This window comes from Oncorhynchus keta, chromosome 30 (genome assembly GCF_023373465.1).
Source record: "Oncorhynchus keta strain PuntledgeMale-10-30-2019 chromosome 30, Oket_V2, whole genome shotgun sequence".
NCBI classification, from domain to species: domain Eukaryota; kingdom Metazoa; phylum Chordata; class Actinopteri; order Salmoniformes; family Salmonidae; genus Oncorhynchus; species Oncorhynchus keta.
In genome coordinates, this window is record NC_068450.1 from 35,171,206 (window position 1) to 35,187,679 (window position 16,474).

The window sequence follows — 16,474 nt, forward strand, 5'->3', positions numbered from 1 at the left end:
TAAAATGAGTCGACTTTATTTATACCTAACAAAAATATAAATGCAACAATTTCAAAGATTTTACTAAGTATTAGTTTATAGAAGGAAATCAGTCAATTGAATTCAATTCATTAGGCCCCAATCTACGGATTTCACATGACTTTGCAGGGGCACAGCCATGAGTGGGCATAGGCCCACCCACTTGGGAGCTAGGTCCACCCACTCGGGAGCCAGGCCAAGCCAATCAGAATGAGTTTTCCCCCCACAAAAGGGCTTTATTAAAGACAGAAATAATCCTCAGCACCCCCCCTACCCCTCCTCAGACGATGCCGCAGGTGAAGAAGCCGGATGTTGAGGTCCTGGGCTGGCGTGGTTACACGTGGTCTGCAGTTGTGAGGCCGGTTAGAGGCGGCTTATGGTAGAGAAATTAACATCTAATTCTCTGGGAATAGCTCTGTTGGACATTCCTACAGTCAGCATGCCAATTGCACACTCCCTCAAAACTTAACATCTGTGGCATTGTGTTGTGTGACAAATGGCACCTTTTATTGTCCCCAGCGAAAGGTGCACCTGTGTAATGATCATACTGTTTAATCAGCTTCTTGATTAATTATCTGGCAAAGGAGAAAAGCTCACTAACAGGGATGTAAACAAATTTGTGCACAAAATTTGAGACAAACACTTTACATGTTGCGTTTATATTGTTGTTCAGTACACAACACAGATGATATGATATGCAAGATGACATTGCAGAGTAGGGTGTCAGAACAGACCGAGGAGTGAGAGGGAAAAGAGGGAGGAAGGAAAGTAAACAAAGAAGCAGAAAGACAAAGAAAGGAGAAATGTGGGCACTAGGATTGGAGGAAAACATCTGACAGAGGATTTATATGACGACTGCAGAGAGGAGGGGAAAAAAAGACAACATGACTCGGATATAAAGAGGACAGGAAGTTGAGCGAGGCAACATCTCAGTCATGGTACATTTTGAGGATGCAGCTTTTGATCACTCCCATGTACCTGTCCCACACTACCTGGTGTCTGAGAGAGAAAGAGAGAAAGAGAGATATGTGGAACGTGTAAAACTCAAGACAAATTCTCATTATGAGAGCTAGCCAAGTTCCATAATATGGAGCGATCTTTGCTTATTCAGTTTAATGAGAGGCCTATTATAATATAGTTGTCTGATAAATATGTATTTGTTGAGTGTGTCGTGGTGCAGAGTTGTGTAAACTGTTAACCACATTCCAGAGTGGCTGTGCGAGAAACAAGGTAACTATAGTTTAAGACACATGGAGAGAGATGCAGTGACACCCACTGGTGACAACTGGGATATGAAATACATATATTATGCAAGCACACACTAAAAACGGTCAGGCCCTTAATGCATGCCAGGCAGCATAATACACTACATGACCAAGTCTGTGGACACCTGCTCGTCGAACATCTCATTCCAAAATCACGGGCATTAATATGGAGTTGGTCCTCCCTTTTCTGCCACAACAGCCGCTACTTTTCTGGGAAGGCTTTCCACTAGATGTTGGAACATTGCTGCAGGGACTTGCCTCCATTCAGCCACAAGAGCATTCGTGAGGTCGGGCACTGACGTCAGCGTTCCAATTTATCCCAAAGGTGATCGATGGAGTTAAGGTCATGGGTTCTCTGCAGGCCAGTCAAGTTCTTCCACACCGATCTCGAACAACCTATTTCTGGATGGACCACACTTTGTGCACGGGGGCATTGTCATGCTGAAACAGGAAAGGGCCTGCCCAAAACTGTTGCCACAAAGTTGGAAGCACAAAGTCGTCTAGAATGTCATTGTATGCTGTAGTGTCTAACGGGCTGCACCTGAACCATGAAAAACAGCACCAGACCATTATTCCTCCTCCTCCTCTAAAATGTACAGCACTATGCATTCGGGCAGGTTGCGTTCTCCTGGCATCCGCAAAACCCAGATTCGTCTGTCGGACTGCCAGATGGTGAAGCGTGATTCATCACTCCAGAGAACACATTTTCACTGCTCCAGAGTCCAATGGCAGCGAGCTTTACGCCACTCCAGCCGACGCTTGGCATTGCACATGGTGATCTTAGGGTTGTGTGCGGCTGCTCGGCCATGGAAATCCATTTAATTAAGCTCCAGATTAACAGTTCTTGTGCCGATGTTGCTTCCAGAGGCAGTTTGGAACTACTCGCTTCAGCACTCGGTGGCCCCGTTCTGTGAGCTTGTGTGGCCTACCACTTCGCGGCTGAGCCGTTGTTGCTCCTAGACGTTTCCACTTCACAATAACAGCACTTACAGTTGACCGGGGAAGCTCTCTAGCAGGGCATACAACTGACAAACTGACTTGGTGGCATTCTATGACGGTGCCACGTTGAAAGTCACTGAGCTCTTCAGAGACTGCATGGCTGTGTGCTCGATTTTATACACCTGTCAGCAACAGGTGTGGCTGAAAAAGCCGAATCCACTAATTTGAAGGGACGTCCACATACTGTTATACATACATTGCATATACAAAGGTAATATGTTACTCACTTGAATGTGTCAAGAATGTGTGCAGAGTTAGTGTAGTGAGTGAGGAAGAGCCTCATGTCTCCTGCTGTCCATTTGTCTGACCGACACGGCTCAATAAACTGTGTGAGAGTGAGAGTGAGAGAGAGAGAGAGAGAAAGAGAGGGATTACACCAGTCTCATGGGTAGCACAAAAGTCTATAGACCTTATTGGCCTGAAAAGCCAGAGCCAGAGTTGAATATTCCGACTAAAAACATTCACTAATGTATATTACTAATGATTTACTTACATACCTTTTCCACCAGATCAATAAAGAAGTCTCTGACATCTTTCGTGTTGGTTAATTTGGCAGCAATGTTGACAAGGCCTCTGGAGAGATTCTATGGATGAAGAGAGAGTAGAGTTTGTTTCAAATAATTATCAAATAATTTGAAAAGGTTTTTGATACGGCAGTTTAGAAATAATTCAACTCAAGTGAACTGTTTGAATTAGACAATTGATGTGCACATTTGACTCCATATAACCATGGTTACCACACTTTCTATGGGCTGATTTACAGATTTTTGTAGTAGGCGGGACTGGACATCACCTTCTATGAAACTGTGTGGTCTGTTGAAGCGTTAGCAGTCCTGTTGGTTAACACAAGCATGTGTTGTCCCTCACCTTGAAGTTGGCTTCCATCTCATTAAATGCTTTGGTCTTCCCCCGGAGAGCCGTGCACACCAAACTGAGTGGGGCGGAGGGAATGAGAGAAACAGGAGCAAGGGCATGAGTGATACTACTGAATATTGTCATTCATAATATTAGAACGCATGAAATATACACAAAAAAATACGGAGAGAAAAAAAAAAGTGAATTATTGACAGGAAACTACATCAGGCAATCAATAACTAATGGACCACACTCATGCCTCTTGTGCTGGTCCAGCAGATCCTTGTCAGTAATTAAAATCTTCAGTTCCTTTAGATCTTGTAAGAACTCTTTCTCAAGATCCACATCCATGTCTTCCACCATGTTATCTGAGAAGACAAACTACTTCAGACATCTGATATTGCCGTATTAGGTAACAGTGCTGTGACAGTAAAAAAAAAAAAAAAAAACATAACTCCAATTAATGCAGGCCTCATAAGGCCTCAGGAATGATTGCAGTGCACAACTGCAGGTCAATTGATTAGGGACTCACCCAATGCTCCCACGGTCCAGTTGCTGATGAGCTGCCCTGCACAGAAGGCAAAGTCCTGGAATGTAAGATAATGCAGCTTCTTCTTCCCCGTCTCAAAGCGATTGTTGGCAAAGAAAACAATGGCAGCGTAATCCCTGAGAAGAGGAGATGCAGGGGAGTTTTATTTTTTTTAAAGAGGTCAAAGTATACAATATAAATGACGAGATTATATCAAATTGAATAGTAAATTCTACTTTTACCTGGCCAGCTTGTCAGAGAGAAGGAAGTGCTGACGAATGTTTTCCACCAGGGGTCCCTTCAGTTCCTCCACAACTTTGAATACACGCTTGAAGTTATCAAACTGGGAGAAAAGGGGATCATTCAGAAAAGGTTTAGTGTGCATGTGAAAAACAGTGACATTTGGTCTTAGAACTACAGTGTCTCGAGCTCTGTAGCTCATATAATCTGTACAGGCAGGACGGTCTCACTAATGTTGAGCTGAGCTGTGTTAGCATATTCCCTTATTCTGTGAGTGGCGTACAGTACCAGTCAAAAGTTGACACCTACTCATTCAAGGGTTTTTCTTTATCATTATAATTTTCTACATTGTAGAATAATAGTGACAACATCAAAACTATGAAATAACACCCCCCACCCCCCCCAAAAAAAGACAAAAAAAAAAGTGTTAAACAAATCTAAATAGATTTTATTTTTGAGTTTCTTCAAAGTAGCCACCCTTTGCCTTGAAGACAGCTTTGCACACTTTTGGCATTCTCTCAACCAGATTCATGAGGGAGTCACCAGAAATGCATTTCAATTAACAGGTGTGCCTTGTTAAAAGTTCATTCGTGGAATTGTTTTCCTTCTAAATGCATTTGAGCCAATCAGTCATGTTGTGACAAGGTAGGGGTGGTATACAGAAGACAGCCCTATTTGGTTAAAGTCAATATTATGGCAAGAATAGCTCAAATAAGCAAAGACAAACGACAGTCCATCATTACATTAAGGTCAGTCAATTCGGAATAGGAAAGGAAGACCCAGAGACTCTGCTGCAGAGGATAAGTTCATTAGAGTTACCAGCCTCAGAAATTGCAGCCCAAATAAATGCTTCAGAGTGCAAAGAAACCCCTACTAAAGGAAACCAATAAGAAGTAGAGACTTGGGCATCCCCAGTGGTCTAAGGCTAGCTATGCCACTAGAGATTCTGAGTTAGAGTCCAGGGTCTGTCACAGCCGGCCGCAACCAGAAGACCCACGGGGCGGCGCATAATTGGCCCAGTGTCGTACGGGTTAGGGGAGGATTTGGCAGGGATGTCCTTGTCCCATCGCGCACTAGTGACTCCTGTGACGGGGCGGGCACAGTACACGCTGACCCGGTCGCCAGGTGTATGGTATTTCCTCTGACACATTAGTGCGGCTGGCTTCCGGGTTAAGTGGGCATTGTGTCAAGCAGTGCGGCTTGGTTGGGTTGTTTCGGAGGACGCACGGCTCTCGACCTTCGTTTCTCCCGAGTCCATAGGGAAGTTGCAGCAATGAAACAAGACTGTAATGACCAATTGGACATCACGAAATTGGAGAGAGAAAAAAAAAGAAAAAAAGAAGAAGAGACTTGTTTGGGCCAAGAAACACGAGCAATGGACATTAGACCTGTGTAAATCTGTCCTTTGGTCTGATGAGTCCAAATTTGAGATTTTTGGTTTCAACCGCCTTGTGAGACGCAGAGTAGGTTAACGGGTGATCTCTGCATGTGTAGTTCCCACTGTGAAGCATGGAGGAGGAGGTCTGATGGTGTGGGTGTGCTTTGCTGGTGAAACTTCTGTGATTTATTTAGAATTCAAGGCACACTTAACCAGCATGGCTACCACAGCATTCTGCAGCAATATACCATCCCATCTGGTTTGTGCTTAGTAGGACTATCATTTGTTTTTCAACAAGACAATGACCGAACACACCTCCAGGCTGTGTAAGGGATATTGACCAAGAAGGAGTGATGGAGTGCTGCATCAGATGACCTGGCCTCTACAATCACCAGAATTGAGATGGTTTAGGATGAGTTGGACCGCAGAGTGAAGGAAAAGCAGCCAACAAATGCTCAGCATATGTGGGAACTCCTTCAAGACTGGTGGAAAAGCATTTCAGTTGAAGTTGGTTGAGAGAATGCCAAGAGTGTGCAAAGCTGTCATCAAGGCAAAGGGTGGCTACTATATTTTGATTTGTTTAACACTATTTTTGGTTACTACATTATTCCATATGTGCTATTTCAGTAGCACATACAGTTCTGATGTCTTCACTATTATTCCACAATGTAGAAAATAGTAAATATAAAGAAAAACCCTTGAATGAGTAGGTGTGTCCAAACTTTTGACTGGGACTGTATGTGGCTAAACAAGAAGTAATTGATGTACAGTGTATTTTGTATACAGCAGTACTGTGTGTCTAAGACAATTTCCCCCTTGGGACATGTTACAGGTCCGTGATGTAGTCATTGTTAATGGAGATTGTCTCGCTGAGGTTTCTGCTACCTGCCGCCTGCAGCTCTTCAGTGTGACACCAGTCTTTGCACTGACATCATCCAGGTCCTTCTTGGTCCCCTTTGAGAGTTTCTTCCCAAGGACCTCTCGTACAAACACGCCATCGAACGTATAGTACCTTTACAGAAAGAGAAGCGAGAGGGAGGAGAAGAGAGGTGACGTTTAAGGCAGAGGAAGATTTAATTTACATTTTTTTAATTTTACCTTTATTTAACCAGGCAAGTCAGTTAAGAACATATTCTTATTTTCAATGACGGCCTGGGAACAGTGGGTTAACTGCCTGTTCAGGGGCAGAACGACAGATTTGTACCATGTCAGCTCGGGGGTTTTTTACTCGCAACCTTCCGGTTACTAGTCCAACGCTCTAACCACTAGGCTACGCTGCCGCCCCAGTAAGATAAGATAAGATAAAAAGTGTTTCAGGAGATGGAGCACCTCTCTATGAGCATGGTTTGGCGATGAGGTGGGATCTGGAACAGCAGCTGATTGGCCAGTTTGGCGGGGCTGTGCAGGAGGCGCTCACACATCTGGAAGGTTCTGTACTGGTCCATGGTGTCACTGCGCAAAACCTCAGCACTGGCCTCACACTCCTCCAATACCCCTCCCTCCATACGTACCTTCACTGCATCATTCACTGAGGATGGGGCAGAAAGGAAACAGAATTCAAGGTTTATGTTAGAGATATTGATTAAGTATTTTTTTATGGATGACTGTGTCTAGTATATGTGTGTGAGTTGGTGAATGTTGTGGCCAATACCTGTGTAACCATCCAGCCAGAACTGATAGACTTCCTCATCCATAATGGTGGTGTTACCCACAAACACATCGAGTTCCACTGACATCTAAGTGGAAACAAGACAAATATGGTTTTAATAAGCGTCAATGTTTTCATTTCACTTGTCACAATACCTGTGGTATATTATTCACGACTTAAGAGTGCATTCAGGAAAGTATATAGACTCTTAAACTTTTTCCACATTTTGTTACATTACAGCCTTTTCCAATCTAAACACAATATCCCATAATGACAAAAGGGAAGAAAAAAAATGTATTTTGTACATAATGTTGCTGCTACCATCTCTTATGACCGAAAAGAGCTTCTGGACATAAGAACAGCGATTACTCACCTTCGAATTGGACAAATCATTTTTATTTCATGAGTCGGATGGGAAGGATATACTCCAAACACCCGAACAGGCCCTCATCCTCATCAGGATAGAACAGCAGCCTCTGGTAAGACACAAGGCGGGGGCCTATGCATATTTGTAAACAACAGCTGGTGCACGATTTCTAAGGAAGTCTTGAAGTTTTGCTCGCATGAGGTAGAGTATCTCATGATAAGCTGTAGACCACACTATCAACCTAGAGTTGTCATCTGTATTTTTGTAGCTGTCTACAAACCACCCCAGACCGTTGCCGGCACTAAAACCGCACTCAATGAGCTGTATACCGCCATAAGCAAACAGGAAAACGCTCATCCAGAGGCGGCACTCCTAGTGGCTGAGGACTTTGATGCAGGGAAACTTAAATCAGTTTTACCAAATTTCTCTCAGCATGTTAAATATGTAACCAGGGGGGCCTTTACTCCACACACAGAGACACGTACAAAGCTCACCCTCCATTTGGCAAATCTAACCATAATTATATCCTCCTGATACCTGTTTACAAGCAAAAAATAAAGCAGGAAGCACCAGTGACTGGGTCTGTAAAGTGGCCAGATGACGCAGATGCTAAACTACAGAACTGTTTTGCTAGCACAGACTGGAACATGTTCCGGGATTCTTCCGGTGGCATTGAGGAGTACACCACATTAGTCACTGGCTTCATCAATAAGTGCATCGATGACATCGTCCCAACAGTGACTGTACATACATACCCCAACCAGAAGCCATAGATTACAGGCAACATTCGCACTGAGCTAAAGGGTAGAGCTGCCGCTTTCAAGGAGTGGGACTAACCTGTAAGCTTATAAGATATCTCGCTATGCCCACCAACAAACCATCAAACAGGAAAACCATCAATACAGGACTAAGATCAAATTGTACTACACCGGCTCCGACGCTCGTCGGATGTGGCAGGGCTTGCAAACTATTACAGACTACAAAGGGAATCACAGCCAGGAGCTGCCCAGTGACACAACCCTACCAGATGAGCTAAATCACTTCTATGCTCGCTTGGAGGCAAATAACACTGAAACATGCATGAGAGTATCAGTTGTTCCGGACAACTGTGTGATTACGCTCTCCACAGCCGATGTGAGTAATACCTTTAAACAGGTCAACGTTCACAAGGCCACAGGGTCAGACGGATTGCCAGGACGTGTACTCCGAGCATACACTGACCAACTGGCAAGTGTCTTCACTGACATCTTCAACCTCTCCCTGTCTGTAATACCAACATGTTTCAAGCAGCCCACCATAGTCCCTGTGCCCAAGAATACTAAGGTAACCTGCCCAAATGACTACCGACCCATAGCACTCACATCTGTAGCCATGAAATGCTTTGAAAGGCTGGTCATGGCTCACATCAATACCATTATCCCAGAAAACCTAGACCCACCCCAATTTGCATACTGCCCCAACCGCCCTAACCGATCCACAGATGATGCAATCTCTATTGCAACCACAATGCCCCTTTCACACCTGGACAACAGGAACACCTATGTGAGAATGCTCTTTATTGACTACAACTCAGCGTTCAACACCATAGTGCCCTCAAAGCTCATCACTAAGCTAAGGACCCTGGGACTAAACACCTCCCTCTGCAACTGGATCCTGGACTTCCTGATGGGCTGCCCCCAGGTGGTAAGGGTAGGTAACAACACATCCGTCACACTGATCCTCAACATAGGGGCCCCTCAGGGGTGCTTGCTCAGTCCCCTCCTGTACTCCCTGTTCACTCATGACTGCATGGACTGGCACGACTCCAACAACATCATTAAGTTTGCCGATGACAACAGTGATTTCAACAGTGATGATCACTGACAACAATGAGACAGCCGATAGGGAGGTCAGAGACCTGACAGTGTGGTGCAAGGACAACAACCTCTCCCTCAACGCGATCAAGACAAAGGAGATGATTATGGACTACAGGAAAAAGAGGACTGAGCATGCCCCCATTCTCATCAACGGGTCTGTAGTGGAGCAGGTTGAGAGCTTCAAGTTCCTTGGCGTCAACATCACCAACAAACATGGTCCAAGCACACCAAGACAGTCGTAAAGAGGGCACGACAAAACCTATTCCCCCTAAGGAGACTGAAAAGATTTGGCATGGGTCTTCAGGTCTTCAAAAGGTTTAACAGCTGCACCATCGAGAACATCCTGACGGGTTGCATCACTGCCTGGTATGGCAACTGCTCCAACCGCTTCCAACCGCAAGGCACTACAGAGGGTAGTGCGTACGGCCCAGTACTACACCAGGGCCAAACTTCCTGCCATCCAGGACCTCTATACCAGGTGGTGTCAGAGGAAGGCCCTAAAACTTGTAAAAGACTCCAGCCACCCTAGTCATAAACTGTTATCTCTGCTACCGCACGGCAAGCAGTACCGGAGCACCAAGCCTAGGTCCAAAAGTCTTCTAAACCGCTTCTATCCCCAAGCCATAAGACTCCTGAACATCTAATCAAATGGCTACCCAGACTATGCCCCCCCACCCCCCCACGCTGCTGCTACTACTCTGTTATTATGTATGCATAGTCACTTAAATAACTTTACCTCAATTACCTCAACACCGTTACCCCGCACATTGACTCTGTACCAGTACCTCCTGTATATAGCCCTGCTATTGTTATTTACTGTTGCTCTTTAATTATTTGTTATTCTTATCTATTTTTTTACGATATTTTCTTAAAACTGCATTGTTGGTATAGGGCTTATAAGTTAGCATTTCACTGTAAGGTGAATCTGTTGTATTCAGCGCATGTGACAAATATAATTTGATTTGATTCATTTGAATTTACAACAGGTGGACTACAATCAAGTTGTAGCAATATCTCAAGAATGATCAATTGAAACAGGATGCACCTGAGCTCAATTTCGAGTCTCATAGCAAAAGGTCTGAATACTTGTTTTTCATTTTCAATAATTTCGCAAAAAAATCCTAAAAACCTGTTTTCGCTTTATCTTCATGGGTTAGTGTGTAGATTTCTGAAAAATATATACACTGCTCAAAAAAAGGGAACACTTAAACAACACAATGTAACTCCAAGTCAATCACACTTCTGTGAAATCAAACTGTCCACTTAAGAAGCAACACTGACTGACAAATGTCACATGCTGTTGTGCAAATGGAATAGACAACAGGTGGAAATTATAGGCAATTAGCAAGACACCCCCAATAAAGGAGTGGTTCTGCAGGTGGTGACCACAGACCACTTCTCAGTTCCTATGCTTCCTGGCTGATGTTTTGGTCACTTTTGAATGCTGGCGGTGCTTTCACTCTAGTGGTAGCATGAGACGGAGTCTACAACCCACACAAGTGGCTCAGGTAGTGCAGCTCATCCAGGATGGCACATCAATGCGAGCTGTGGCAAGAAGGTTTGCTGTGTCTATCAGCGTAGTGTCCAGAGCATGGAGGCGCTACCAGGAGACAGGCCAGTACATCAGGAGACATGGAGGAGGCCGTAGGAGGGCAACAACCCAGCAGCAGGACCGCTACCTCCGCCTTTGTGCAAGGAGGAGCAGGAGGAGCACTGCCAGAGCCCTGAAAAATGACCTCCAGCAGGCCACAAATGTGCATGTGTCTGCTCAAACGGTCAGAAAAAGTCTCCATGAGTGTGGTATGAGGGCCCGACGTCCACAGGTGGGGGTTGTGCTTACAGCCCAACACCGTGCAGGATGTTTGGCTTTGCCAGAGAACACCAAGATTGGCAAATTCGCCACTGGCGCCCTGTGCTCTTCACAGATGAAAGCAGGTTCACACTGAGCACATGTGACAGACGTGACAGAGTCTGGAGACGCAGTGGAGAACGTTCTGCTGCCTGCAACATCCTCCAGCATGACCAGTTTGGCGGTAGGTCAGTCATGGTGTGGGGTGGCATTTCTTTGGGGGGCCGCACAGTCTTCCATGTGCTCGGCAGAGGTAGCCTGACTGCCATTAGGTACCGAGATGAGATCCTCAGACCCCTTGTGAGACCCATATGCTGATGCGGTTGGCCCTGGGTTCCTCCTAATGCAAGACAATGCTAGACCTCATGTGGCTGGAGTGTGTCAGCAGTTCCTGCAAGAGGAAGGCATTGATGCTATGGACTGGCCCGCCCGTTCCCCAGACCTGAATCCAATTGAGAACATCTGGGACATCATGTCTCGCTCCATCCACCAACATTGCACCACAGACTGTCCAGGAGTTGGCGGATGCTTTAGTCCAGGTCTGGGAGGAGATCCCTCAGGAGACCATCCGCCACCTCATCAGGAGCATGCACAGGTGTTGTAGGGAGGTCATAAAGGCCACACACACTACTGAGCCTCATTTTGACTTGTTTTAAGGACATTACATCAAAGTTGAATCAGCCTGTAGTGTGGTTTTCCACTTTAATTTTGAGTGTGACTCCAAATCCAGACCTCCATGGGTTGATAAATTAGATTTCCATTGATCATTTGTGTGATTTTGTTGTCAGCACATTCAACTATGTAAAGAAAAAAGTATTTAATAATAATTAATTAATTCAGATCTAGGATGTTTTATTTTAGTGTTCCCTTTATTTTTTTGAGCAGTGTATATATTTAATCAATTTTAGAATAAGGCTTTAAAGTAACAAAATGTGTGGGGGGGGGGATCAAGGAGTCTGAATACTTTCCGAATGCACTGTACTTAGCTACTCTGTAACTGAACCAAAATCTGGGTTTACATACAGGAGACGTTGAATATGGAGATTCTCCTTTGGCCCAAGAAGCAGCCATTCAACTTGCCATTAACAAGCTTTTCAAGCTTAATAAATGTCAAAATACAAACAACTATCGTCATTACTGCCATTCCGGTCGGTATGTACTCCCAAAAAACATCTAAATAGAAAAAGTTACATGCAACCAAGAAAAATGCCTTGTCTGGAAATAATCTAAATATTGTTTTTGAGCAAGTGGGCACCTCTCGGCTGATCCAGCAGTAGGAAAGATCATTGATTTTATCACCTACAACAGTATGAACGTTATATCAATCTGTTGTTTCACCCGCGCTACATGGATGCAATAATATTTAATATAAGTAAATTAAGTAACAATATAGGGTACGTTCTTGTATATTTCTAGATAGGCTTTATTTAGTGTATTTTAATTCCAATAATATTGCAACAGGTGCAGAATAGGTGGATTTGACGCAATTGCACTTACTCAAAAAAAAATAGATTTGTTCCAGACATGGCATGTTGTCAGTTGCATGTAACTTTTTATTTAGACCTTTTTGGGAGTACATACAGACCGGAAGGGCACAATTGACGACAGTTTCTCAGCAAAACTCCATTCTTTGGTAAGTACTGAACGTATTTTGATATTATTAAGCTTGAAAAGCTGGTTAATGGCAAGTTGAATGGCTGCTTCTTGAATTTAAAGGAAAACTGCCATATTCAACGACTCCTTTGTAAGCCTAGATTTTGTCTGGAAACCAGATATTGATTTGCATTAAATTCAATGTCAGGTAGAAATGAGCATTTGAATCAGGAAAGTTCTCGCTCGCAACCTCTACAAGCCATAATGTTGAATAAAATTACATTTTAACGGTCTTTGGCATTTGCCCGTACCGGGTCGGGCCCCCCTTTACCTCCAGAACAGCCTGAATTCTTTGGAGCATGGATTCTACAAGGTATGGCATTCAAACGATGCTCAATTGGTATCAAGGGACCTAACGTGTGCCAGGAAAACATTTCCCACACCACCACGGTTGACACCAGGAAGGATGGAGCCAGGATGGATGGAAGGAGCCAGGATGGATGGAAGGAGCCAGGAAGGATGGAGCCACTGCTTACGCCAAATCCTGACTGCCACCAGCATGGTGCAACAGGAACCAGGATTCATCGTGCCCACTCTAGCCGCTTCTTCTGTTTTTTTTTAGCTGATAGGAGTGGAAACCGGTGTGGTCGTCTGCTGCAATAGCCCATCCGTGACAAGGACCAACGAGTTGTGCATTCCGAGATGCCGTTCTTCGCCGTTATTTGCCTGTTTGTGGTACGCCTGTTAGCTTGCACGATTCTTGACATTCTCCTTCGACCTCTCTCATCAATAACCCGTTTCGCCCACAGGACTGTTGCACCATTCTCAGTAAACCATAGACACTGTCATGCAAACAGCCCAGGAGGCCGGTCCGCCTGCTTTATATAGTGCTCCTGAGTGACGCAGCGGTCTAAGGCACTTCAACTCAATGCTAGAGACGTCCCTACAGATCCTGGTTCGATCCCAGGCTGTATCACAACTGGCTGTGATTGAGAGTCCCATAGGGCAGCGCAGAATTGGCCCTGATTTTCCTAGTTAAATAAAAGGTTCAATATATATAGTGCCAGGTGACTACTGTCTGTGGGAGCTATTTTCATGAAGTGGGTGATGTACCCAATAAACTGGCCAATGAGTGTATATCCATGGGGAAAGTATAATCACATAAACTTTTCAAAATCCTGCGTATCATGTGCACAAGATACAAATACATGCAGGTGACTCGTGCATACTTGCTGAGCTCGTGTTTACATGGTTCTGCACATGCTTCAGGTGATAGAAATCTGAACGCAATAAATTACCAGCGCATTGAAAAGTTTGTAATTATACATTCCTACACGCTAAAAAGACCAACCGGTAAAGTACTTTAAAATATATTTTTATTCAACATTCTGGTTTGTAGAGGTTGTGAGGGGAAACTTTCCTGATTAAAATGCTAATTTCTCCGCGACGTAGAATTCAACGTCAGGTTTCCTGCACTGGACTAAAAAGTCAATGTTTTACTAACGTTAGTTACTTGTAATTACATTAACTGTATACATTATCTGACTAAACAAGATGATACTTACCTTTTTAAATTAAGGTTCCAATATTCTAGACTGTTATAATATAGCTACGCGTTTTAACTAGGATGAGTAATAATCCCGCCTGTCCAGAACTGGTATACTACCGTTAGCTAACGTTGCTAGCTAGATAATTCATTATTATCTAAAAACATAACGAATAATAAACTCCTATAAACTATGGAGACATTGTCATCCGTTGCTAATGCTGTAACGATGCCTTTTTCGAAAAAATAAACGGAAGAAAATACCTGTGAACAACACTTTATTGTGCCTTTACAGGAAGTATCGTTATATAGCCAGATAAGTATGTCTGGTATAGCCCATAGAGAATGATAGAAGCGTCTAGTGGCCCAAATGGCCCATTTCGCATGGGCAGCGCCATTGAGGGCTTCCACCATTTTAATTTCGTCAGCTGGGCGGGTCTTCCAACTTCATTGGCTGGGTCATCAGAAGGGACCGACCAATCGTGAAGAAGAAAATGAACTACTTCAAAATGGAGATTGCCTCAATGGATCTGCTCATGCTGTCACAAATGCTATAATGGCACACATACTAAGATGAGTCCTCTATCTATCTCTATGAGAATAACCAAAGATGGTTGGCTGTTTACCATAACATGTTTTTATCAGTTCCGGTCAATTTAACGGGGTGGGTCTACCATAGACACCAATGAGCTCGCTAGCTTGTAGTCCTAAAAAACGGAAATTGGTTACCTCTGGTTCCTTCAGCCATTCCAGTGGGGAAAATAGGGTTTTGGGATAATTTCCGAAAATAAGGTCTGAGGTTAACACAGGCTAAGGATATCTAATAGCCTACGTTTTATTATATAAGATAATATCAGTCAGTGAACATGACCTTTATACAATATGAAGTATTAATGTGCATTTTTTTTTACATAAACGCTTCAAAATCCACAAAAAAAAGTGACGTTAGCTGATGAAGATTATCTCATAGAACAAAACGTATAAGCTCTCATAAACCTGTGTTTACCACATACTTTATTTTCGGCGTGTATCCAAAAACGCCATTCATTTCCCAATAGGCTTTTTCCAGCGAACTATGGCAGAGTTAGTGCCTACAAAAAGACGCCATTACTATGTCTCTCTAAAGCAGCTAGGTCTGTTCTACTTAGTTCATTGGCTTTCATTCAATCAACAAACAACAAAAACAGTGAGTAGAGTGTCTCGCTTCCTCTTTCGTATCTGGTATAGCGGCCATATAAAAACCTTTTCAGTAGCACACTTTGAACTACTTATTTTCAACAACAAAAAATGTGGAATACTACAATCTATGAAAAATATGATGTAACCTACATGAGAACATGTTGCACAAGTTTATATAGTAAAATTATATTTTGATATACAAAACATACGCAATTATATGATGTAAAACAGAATATCAGAACGGTTATTTTACCATAATAAACACAAATAAAATGTTAAAAAGTAGATAGCTACTATGATGAATTATGGTGTGTGTGTGTGTTTTTGCGCATGCTTTCCCTGCAGAGATTTATCTGAATAAATCCCACCAAATCCCTCTCCTCGCCCCTCCCATCCTCCTGTTGCTGTATCTGTCTGTGCCCTTCAAAATTACAAAAGAGAAAAAGTACACAGTCAACTGTCTTTTTGTTTTACACCTCACTGCAAACCAACCAACCAACCAACCCTCTCCCAGTTCCAGCCCTTCTGTTAGCTAACCTCACCCTGATTCCATCCCCTGCTTCCCCCAGTCCCTGTATAACACCCTATATTGCTATGGCCTCACTGAAACAATAGAGCTGGAAAGAAGGGCGGAAGGATGTGGCCAAATACCTCATGCTTCAACCTTTTGTCACACTTTCCATCTGTGTATTTGAAATTGTGTAGACTACACTGTAACTCTGATTCACTTATTGTTCTGTGTCAAAGTGTGACTCTGATGTGTGTGTGTGTGTGTGTGTGTGTGTGTGTGTGTGTGTGTGTGTGTGTGTGTGTGCGTTTGTGGGCCTACGGTTGGAGGGGGTGGAGAGTGGGGTCCCGTGGGGAGGTATTTAACAAATATATATGGAATACAAATATACAATGGTATGTGATATGATTGCTATATATTCCGAATAAATTATTGTAGTAGATTTGAACACAAATGTGATACAGCCTAAACAAAATTAATAGTATTAACACATGCATTCAAATTTTGTGTGATGTAATTTATTTCGACGGGATACAATACGTAGTATAAGCTATTCCATCGAAAGAAATGACATCACACAAAATAAAATGAAATAAAAGTAGTGTAAGCTATTATTTTACCGTAAAGGAAGACCAAACGGAAAG

General features: G+C 43.4%; 1 protein-coding gene across 1 annotated transcript; it reads right to left on the minus strand.

The window, feature by feature from the left end:
• Window positions 1-14,488, minus strand: LOC118363451 (acidic fibroblast growth factor intracellular-binding protein B-like). The gene is made up of 11 exons (XM_052488342.1): window positions 14,163-14,488; window positions 6,936-7,020; window positions 6,614-6,812; window positions 6,170-6,296; window positions 3,909-4,009; window positions 3,670-3,803; window positions 3,397-3,505; window positions 3,150-3,213; window positions 2,780-2,866; window positions 2,510-2,607; window positions 1-1,017 (listed from the first exon to the last, which is right to left on the minus strand). The coding sequence occupies exons 2-11, from the start codon at window positions 7,018-7,020 to the stop codon at window positions 948-950; spliced, it is 1,074 nt and encodes a 357-aa protein (XP_052344302.1). The 5' UTR covers window positions 14,163-14,488; the 3' UTR covers window positions 1-947.
• Between the last annotated feature and the right edge of the window lie 1,986 nt (window positions 14,489-16,474).

What these genes read in the sequence shown, in the direction of transcription:
- LOC118363451 (XM_052488342.1), bottom strand. Translation starts at nt 7,020, where the DNA reads ATGTCAGTGGAACTCGATGTGTTTGTGGGTAACACCACCATTATGGAT. An exon ending in CTGGACCGTGGGAGCATTGG is followed by an intron (nt 3,506 to 3,669) that starts GTGAGTCCCTAA and finishes TTGTCTTCTCAG; the next exon opens with ATAACATGGTGGAAGACATG. An exon ending in CACATTCTTGACACATTCAA is followed by an intron (nt 1,018 to 2,509) that starts GTGAGTAACATA and finishes TTTCTCTCTCAG; the next exon opens with ACACCAGGTAGTGTGGGACA.